This window comes from Balaenoptera musculus, chromosome 7 (genome assembly GCF_009873245.2).
Source record: "Balaenoptera musculus isolate JJ_BM4_2016_0621 chromosome 7, mBalMus1.pri.v3, whole genome shotgun sequence".
Taxonomy (NCBI): domain Eukaryota; kingdom Metazoa; phylum Chordata; class Mammalia; order Artiodactyla; family Balaenopteridae; genus Balaenoptera; species Balaenoptera musculus.
In genome coordinates, this window is record NC_045791.1 from 111,913,689 (window position 1) to 111,922,509 (window position 8,821).

Genomic DNA, 8,821 nt, shown 5'->3' on the forward strand with positions numbered 1-8,821 from the left:
CCATGGAATTTAAGCCACCTTCATCCTTTGAGGGAATAAGTCCCCACAAAAGGCTACTTATGCTAGAGAAATTATTTTTGCATAAACATACTCCTTGGGACTTATCAGATCTACTAAAACTTCCAAGACTCCTGTACAAGGCTCCCTAGGCTAATGAAACACTGCCCTGTAACAACGCTAGTCTTATAAAGCTGACAGAACTTTGGGTACATTAAGCTTCTGTAAAGTGTTAGTTTCTGCTAGCAAAAATGACAAAATATTATATATTTGTTCTACTCTCCCCTTTTCATTTCTTGAGCTCAAGTCATAATACCAAAATAAGTTTGGCAAATGAATCCCCCAAAATACTTTGTCACCTGCTGTATTTGGAATACTTTTTATCACTGTATCTAATGTCATATCAACCTCCTATAGACTGCAAAAATAAGCTCATTTACATGAGCTGCTTGAATTGTGAATTTTCTAGGACACTTGCAACCATCGGGGTCCAAATGAAGGCACTGTCCTGTGATGCTTGAAACTCAAATGACTTTTATTTAAATTGAAAACAATACTTAAAACTGCATTTAGAGTCAAAACTCTTTTGTTTATAAAAATTATAAGGAGTATTCCTAGGTGAGGCAAAGTATTACTAGGTTAACAAGACCAGATTTGACTTTGGACTTACTCTTTGAACAAATTGTAGAGAATGGAGAAAAAAAAAGTTATTTACAGAAAACAATATCTACATATGTACTCAGAGGTACAAAGACAAAAGAGACTTAAGTATATGCTGGCATCTCAGAAGCAGTTCTCAAAGAGCTTAGTTTTATTTCCTTGAATTTGAATTTTAAGAATGTCTAAGATCCTTCTTCATCCTCGATCTTGGGAGCCAAATAGTACTTTAAATGTCCCATATCAGCAATTTTATACTCTACGACAAGGGGTACATCTGCAGACATACTGAGTGTTACTGTAGGAGAGAGTGGAGTGGCTTCTGTAAAGAAGTTCAGATACCTCAGTGCAAAAGTTAGCTGAACTGGTTCATTCATCTCTATGGTAACAGCTTCCACTTCTTTATCAACATTACTCGTTTGTGACAACTTAGTGTTTCCATTTCCAAGTTCTCCACTTGCAGAAAATTTCACTCCATCTTTTGCACAGGAAATTACAACAGCATCTCCAATATGACTGAGATCTCGGCATATACGTGCAAATTCACCAGAAGGCATTTTTACTACACAGCTGTACTCTTGTCCTGGAATTCCAAGCTGTTCAACATCTAAATCCATTAACTTCATTTCATAGTCTGAAACCTTTTCTTGATTTGGAGCTTCAAATACTAGTGCCAAGGTGTCCGCGTTATCTTCAGCCCTTAGTGTAATGATGTCTTCATTGCCAGCACATTTCAGTATTTTGGACATGCTGGTGAGGTTCATGCCCATGGCCAAGTTGCGGTCGCAGCGGTACGTGCTGAAGCCCTCGGAGCGCAGGGTGAGCTGCACCAAGGAGACATGGGACGAGTCCATGCTCTGCAGGTTCACGCTACTCGAGCTGATGTCGCAGCAGGCCTCGTTGATGAGGTCCTTAAGCGCCTCAAGCACCTTCTTCAGGATGGAGCCCTGGACCAGGCGCGCCTCGAACATGGTGGCGGAGTCGCAAGGACACGGCTACTGGCGGAAGGAAGGCGGAAGGTGTAGCTGGCTTAGGCTTCAGAAGATGAGAGTGAGCGGGGGAACTAACCCACGAATGCTTGAGACGGAGGAAGCCCACAACCAGCCCGCCGCGCCTGCAGCAGTTTAATCAAGCAGTCTCTTCTTACCCCGAGCCTGGAGACCTCCTCAGAGACGAATTCCTTTGAACCCTTTACAGAAGTCAATTCCTTATCTATTAGCACTTACCTCATAATAGGGTTTGGGGTTGGGGGAGAGGGATTGGAAACAATAATTAATAAGAATAAGCAATAATAATAATACTAACTAGTTTAGATTCCCAACTGCTCATTCTTTTTAATAGTAATGCTTATTCTCCTTATCAGTTCTTAAATTTATCAGTATCTATCTCTTTTCTGGAGTCTCCTACACCAACCCCCCACCCCTATAGCATATGGGTATCATCTAGAATTTTGACTATAGTTTATTACAGATATACTTTTTTGTTTGTTTTGTCTTAGTCCTTGCTTTAGTAAGTGATTTGGTCACTCAGAGGTCCGATATTCTAGAGTTCATTTCTTTTCTTGCTATAGGGCTCTTTTAAAATGTCTCCAAAAGAGACTACGTGTAATAAAATTTCTGAGGACTTCCTTAGGCATCTGAAAATATCCTTATTTTGCCAGTGTGTAAATGATAGCTTAGCTGGGTATAAAATTATGAGTTTAAAGATTGTGGTCCTTTGATATGGAAACTATCACTCTACCATCTTTCTGCATCCAGTTTTATCATTGATAAATATGGTGTCAATCTGATTTGTGTTCCTTTAAAAATTACTGTTTATTTTCTCATTGGAAGTTTTATAATTTCATCTCCTTAATGTTCATAAATTTCACTATAGTGTGTTGAGATGTGGCTGGCTCTCTCCCCTGCTTATTGAGATTGTACATATTGCTCAAATCTGGGAAATTCTTGGTCAATAATTTTTCAAATATTGTCTCCCTCATCCTTATTGTTCTCTCCCTTCTAGGACCCTAACGTCTGAAAAGACAGTTCTTCAGTCTTCTGTATTGCTTGACTTTCTACTATGAAAAATCCTTTTCATATCTTCATTGTTTCTTTTAGAGAATTCCTAAGACTGGTCTTTTTATTTACTAATCTCAAGCTAAATTCATTTTCACATTTAACTCAGCTACTGATATTTTTAAAATAAATAAGTAAATAAAAAACTACCTCCTTGGTTTTTTTCTGTATAACTTCTTGTTCTTTCATCTTCCCAATAATCCCTCCCCACCCGCCTTCTTATTTCTTAGAAGGGATTGAACAGCCTTTTTAAAACCTCTTGTTCTGCTTTAATGGAATAAATGGAATTCTTGTTCCATTGATTCTGCTTCATCTAGTATGAATTTCTTTCTCATTCTGTTGTCTTTCTCTTTACAGCAGTTGTATTCCTAAGTCTCATTACTTTTGCTGAGAGATTATACTTTCCTGAGATCTTCTCTATCTTTGCTGGAAGTGGGTACCTGAGGGGAGAGGATAAAGCTCATGTAAGAACTTGGTCCACTTCTGAAGATTTTGTGGGGTGGAAGGAGGGTGCATCTCATGGTGAAGAGCATCTAGTGTTACACATCATGTCTCCTCCTTGGCACTGGTCTTATTCAAGAACTGCCTCCCTGCTGTGATTACCTAACACCCGAGCAGAGAGAAAGGAATGCTCGGTGGCTGGAAAGTCTGGAAGGACCTGTTTTGAATGGTTCGTCATCCCAGCGAGAATGTAGCAGAGTCCTTGATTTACCCCACCACCCCCGCTAGCCCTGGGATGACTTCTCTTCTCACACAGACTGAATGGGGCTCCACAAAGCTTCTGGAATCCATGGATTGAAGTCTGACATCAGTCTTGGAAAATCTCAGCCATGAGCTCTTCAAATACAACTTCTGCTTCACCCTCCCCTCCACCTCTCTCCTTCTGAGACTCCAAATATAAGTAGGTTGATCCAGTTGACTTGAATTCAGGTCTGTTTTTTCTAGTCTTTTCTTTCAGTCCACTAATCTTGTCTTCTGCTGTACCCTGTCTGCTCTCAAATTTATTCAACGAGTTTAATTTTAGGTACTGTATTTTCACTTACAATGTCTAGATGATCTTTTTTAATAGATTTTAATCCTTTTTTGAAATTCTCCATCTTTTCAGCCACTTAGTGCATCTCTCCCAGGTTGTGGTTGACATATTTGTACTTGTTAATGTTAAATCTTTGTGTGTTAACCCCAGTGTCTGGACTATCTATTGATCTACTTTTATTGACTGCTTTTTAGCAATCATTACTTGTATTTTCATACTTCATATTCATGTAAGTTTTGATTGTAGGCCAGACATTGTGCATACAAAAACAACAGAGACTAAAGTTGATATGACTGTTCCTCTGAGGATTCCCCTTCCCCGCCCCCAGATAGACATAATCACCTCAACCTAATTAGAAATTGAGCTGGTTCAAGACTGGGTTGCAGCATTAGAATTAATCCACATTTGTGTTTTCCAAGTCTGAAGGCTGATGCCTGTGTTAGTCTGGGTTCTCCAGAGAAACAGAACAAATAGGATAGAAAAGGAGATTTATTGTGAGGAATTGACTCATAGGAGATGTCCCAGCTCAAGCAACGAGGCAGAAAGAAAAGGGACAGATTTCTTCCTCTGCCTTTTTGTTCTATTTAAGCCTTCACAGTATTGGAGAGGGTCTTCACATGGGGGAGGGCCATCTACTTTACTGAGTCCACCAAGTCTAATGCCAATCTCATCCAGAAACACCCTGGCAGACACACCCAGAAAGAATGCTTAATCAGATATCTGGGCATCTTCAGATCCAGTCAAGCTGACCCGTAAAATTAACTATCACAAAGTCTGACAGGGGGTGTCCCTAGAAAATGAGGTAGTTGGAGATCTCACTGCCTTTGCAGCCCAGCTGCTCCATCTCTTGCACCCTGATACTCAGCAAGGAATCTGCGGGAGAAAACAGCTACATCTCTTGGTCTCCTCTAGATTCTAATCTCTCACGCCATCCCACATGATTTTCAAAATATTCATGGACTTATCTTTTCCCCAGGACAGTCCCTTTGCCTAGGCAAGCCCCAACACTAGCCTCTACCCAGACTCAGAAAATGCCCTCAGGAAAGTAAATGGTTGGTGATTGCAGGAATGGCTCTGCCTGCTCTTGAATTTTTAAAAATTGAAATATAACAATATTATGTTAATTTCATGTGTACCACACAGTGATTTGATATTTGCATACATTATGAAATGATCACTGTAGTAAGCCTGGTAACCATCTGTCCCCACACAAAGTTATTACAATATTATTGATAATATTCCTTTTTCTGTATATTACATCCTCACGATTTATGTATTTTATAACTGAAATTTTGTACCTCTAAATCCCCTTCACCTATTTCACCCAATCTCCCACCCTCCTCCCCTCTGGCAACCACCCATTTGTTCTATCAATGAATCTGTTTTTGTTTTGTTTAGTTTGTTTTGTTTTTTAGATTACACATATAAGTAAAATCATACTTGTCATATTTGTATTTCTCTGTCTGATTTAGTTCACTTAGCATGATACACTCTAGATCCTTCCATGTTGTTGCAAATGGCAAGATTTTATTCTTTTTTATGGCTGAGTAATATTCTATTATATATAAATACCACATCTTCTCTATCCATTTGTGTCTGTGGATGGACATTTAGGTCGCTTCCATATTTTGGCTATTGTAAATAATGCTTCAGTGAGCATTGGAGTGCATATATCTTTTCAAACTAGTGTTTTTGTTTTCTTTGGAAAAATACCCAGAAGTGAAATTGCTGGATCATATGATAGTTCTATTTTTAATTTTTTGAGGATCCTCCATACTGTTTGCCACAGTGGCTGCACCAATCTACATTCCCAGCAACAGGGCAGAAGGGTTCCCTTTCCCCCAAATCCTTGCCAACACTTATTATTTGCTGTCTTTTAGATGATAGCCGTTCTGACAGATGTGAAATAGTGTCTCCCTATCGTTTTGATTTGCATTTCCCTGGTGACTAGTGATGTTGAGTATCTTCTCATGTGTCTGTTGTCCATCTGTATGTTTTCCTGGGAAAAATGTCTATTCAGGTCCTCTGCCCATTTTTAATTGGTTGTTTTTTTTGATGTTGAGTTGTATGAGTTGGTTTTTTTTTTTTTTTGGTATATTTTGGATATTAACCCCTTACTACAAATATTGTTTGAAAATATTTTCTCCCATTCAGTAGGCTGCCTTCTCATTTTGTTGATGGTTTCCTTTGCTGTGAAACAGCTTTTTAGTTTGAGGTAATCCCATTTGTTTATTTTTGCTTTCATTTCCCAGCCTGAAGAGACAGATCCAAAAAGAATATTGCTAAGACTGATGTCAAAGAGTATATTGCCTAAGTTTTCTTCTAGGAGTTTTATGGTTTCAGGTCCAACATGTAAGTATTTAATCCACTTTGATTTTATTTTTGTATATGGTGTGAGAGTAGTCAAGTTTGAGTCTTTTGCATGTAGCTGTCCAGTTTTCCCAGTATCATTTATTGAAGAGACTGTCTTTTCCCCATTGTATATTCTTGCCTCTTTGGTCATAGATTAATTAACCATATAAGCCTTGGTTTATTTTGGGGCTCTCTACTGTGTTCCACTGATCTATGTGTCTGTTTCTGTGCTGGTACTATGCTGTTCTGATTACTACAGATTTGCAGTATAGTTTGAAATCAGGGAACATGATACCTCCAGCTTTGTTCTTCTTTAGAGGCTTTGGCTATTTGGGGTCTTTTGTGTTTCCATACAAATTTTAGAATTATTTGTTCTATTTCTGTGAAAAATGCCACTGGTGTTTTGTTAGATATTGCATTGAATATGTAGATTGCCTTGGGTAGTATGGTCATTTTAACAATATTAATTCTCCCAATCCATGAATACTGTGTATCTTTCCATTTCTTTGTGTCATCTTCAATTTCTTTCCTGAATGTCTTATAATTTTCAGAGTAGAAGTCTTTTATCTTCTTGGTTAGATTTATTCCTAAGTATTTTATTCTTTTTTGATTTGCAATTGTAAATAGGATTTTTTGTTAATTTCTCTTTCTGATAGTTTGTTATTGGTGTAAAAATACACAACAGATTTCTTTATATTAATTTTGTATCCTGAAACTTTATTGAATTCATTTATTAGTTCTAATAGATTTTTGGTGGCATCTTTAGGATTTTCTATATATAACTTTACGTCATCTGCAAACAGTGATAGGGTTTTTTTTTTCCTTTCCAATTTGACCTTTTATTTCTTTTTCTTGTCTGATTGCTGTGGCTAAGACTTCCAATACTGTGTTGAATAAAAGTGGAGAGAGTGGGCATCATTGTCTTCTTCCTGATCTTAGAGGGAATGCTTTCAGCTTTTCGTTGCTAAGTATGATGTTAGCTGTGAGCTTATCATATATGGCCTTTATTATGTTGAGGTACACTCCCTCTATACCCACTTTATTGAAAGTTTTTATCATAAACGTATGTTGCATTTTGTCAAAAGATTTTTCTGCATCTGTTGAGATGATCATATGATTTTCATTCTTCGATTTGTTAATATGGTATATCACATTGATTGATTTGTGGATATTGAATCACCCTACATCCCTGGTATACATCCCACTTGATCATAGTGTATGATCCTTTTAATGCACTGTTGTATTAGGTTTGCTAATATTTTGTTGAGGATTTTTGCATCCGTGTTCATCAGTGATATTGGCCTGTAATTTCATTTTTGTGTGGTATCTCTGTCTGGTTTTGGTATCAGAGTGATACTGGTCTCAGAGAATAAATTTAGAAGCATTCTTTTCTTTCCAATTTTTAGGAAATAGTTTGACAAGAATAGATATTAACTCTTCTTTAAACGTTTGCTAGAATTCACTTGTGAGGCTGTCTGATCCTAGACTTTTGTTTGTTGGGACTTTATTACTTATTCAATTTCATTACTGGTAATTGGTCTGTTCATATTTTCTATTTTTTCCTGATTCAGTCCTGAGATGGATTACAATATGTAATTGTTCGTAGTAATCTCATAACCCTTTGTATTTCTGTGGTGTGGGTTGTAACTTCTCTTTCATTTCTGATTCTTGTTGGATTGATCTTTTTATTATTATGTAGTGTCCTTCTTTTTCTCTTGTTACAGTCTTTGTTTTAAAGCCTATTTTGTCTGTTATAAGTATTTCTACCCAGTTTCTTTTTGTTTCCATTTGCTTAGAATACCTTTTCCCATCCCCTCACTTTCAGTCTGTGTGTGTCATTAGATCTGAAATTAATCTCTTGTAGGCAGCATATTTATGGGCTTTGTTTTTTTGTTTCTTGTTTTTTTTTTTTAATACATTCAGCCACTCTATGTCTTTTGATTGGAGCATTTAGTCAATTTACATTTAAAGTAATTATTGATAGGTATGTGCTTATGGTCATTTGTTTTTGGGTTGTTTTGTAGTAAATTTTTTATTCTTTGCTTCTTCTTTTCCTCTCTTCCCTTGCGATTTGATGACTATCTTTAGTTTTGTTTGGATTCCTTTCTCTTTGATTTGTGTGTATCTATTATAGTTTTTTTAATTATCGTTTTTTGGTTTGTGGTTACCATAAGGTTCATATATAACAACATATGATTATTATATATGATTATCTTAAATTGGTAAGTTTGAATGCATTCTAACTTTGCATTTTTACTCCCCTCTCACATTTTATGTTTTTGACATCATATTTTATATCATTTTATTTTGTGTATTCCTTAACCACTTATTGTGGATATAGATAATTTTACTACTTTTGTCTTTTAACATTCCTACTAGCTTTTGCTTGTATGTAAAACTCTTTATTTCACTTTCAAATCTGGATGAAAATCTTGCCAAGTAGAATATTCTTGGTTGTAGATTTTTTTCCTTTCATCACTTTAAATATATCATGTTACTCCCTTCTGGCCTACAGTTTCTACTGAAAAGTTAACTGATGATCTTATGGGGGTTCCCTTGTATTTAACTAGTTGCTTTTCTCTTGCTGCTTTTAAGATTGTCTATCTTTAACTTTTGCCATTTTAATTACAATGTGTCTTGGTATGGATCTCTTTGAGTTTATGTTCTATAGGACTCGCTATGCTTCCTGGAAGTGGATGTCTGTTTCCTTCCCCAGGTTAGAAGA

General features: G+C 36.7%; 1 protein-coding gene across 1 annotated transcript; it reads right to left on the reverse strand.

Moving 5' to 3' along the window:
- Window positions 1-825: 825 nt before the first annotated feature.
- On the reverse strand, window positions 826-1,644 carry LOC118898193 (proliferating cell nuclear antigen-like). Its single transcript, XM_036858236.1, has one exon. The coding sequence runs from the start codon at window positions 1,623-1,625 to the stop codon at window positions 840-842; it is 786 nt and encodes a 261-aa protein (XP_036714131.1). The 5' UTR covers window positions 1,626-1,644; the 3' UTR covers window positions 826-839.
- Between the last annotated feature and the right edge of the window lie 7,177 nt (window positions 1,645-8,821).

Coding starts and splice junctions, on each gene's coding strand:
- LOC118898193 (XM_036858236.1), bottom strand. CDS start 1,625: ATGTTCGAGGCGCGCCTGGTCCAGGGCTCCATCCTGAAGAAGGTGCTT.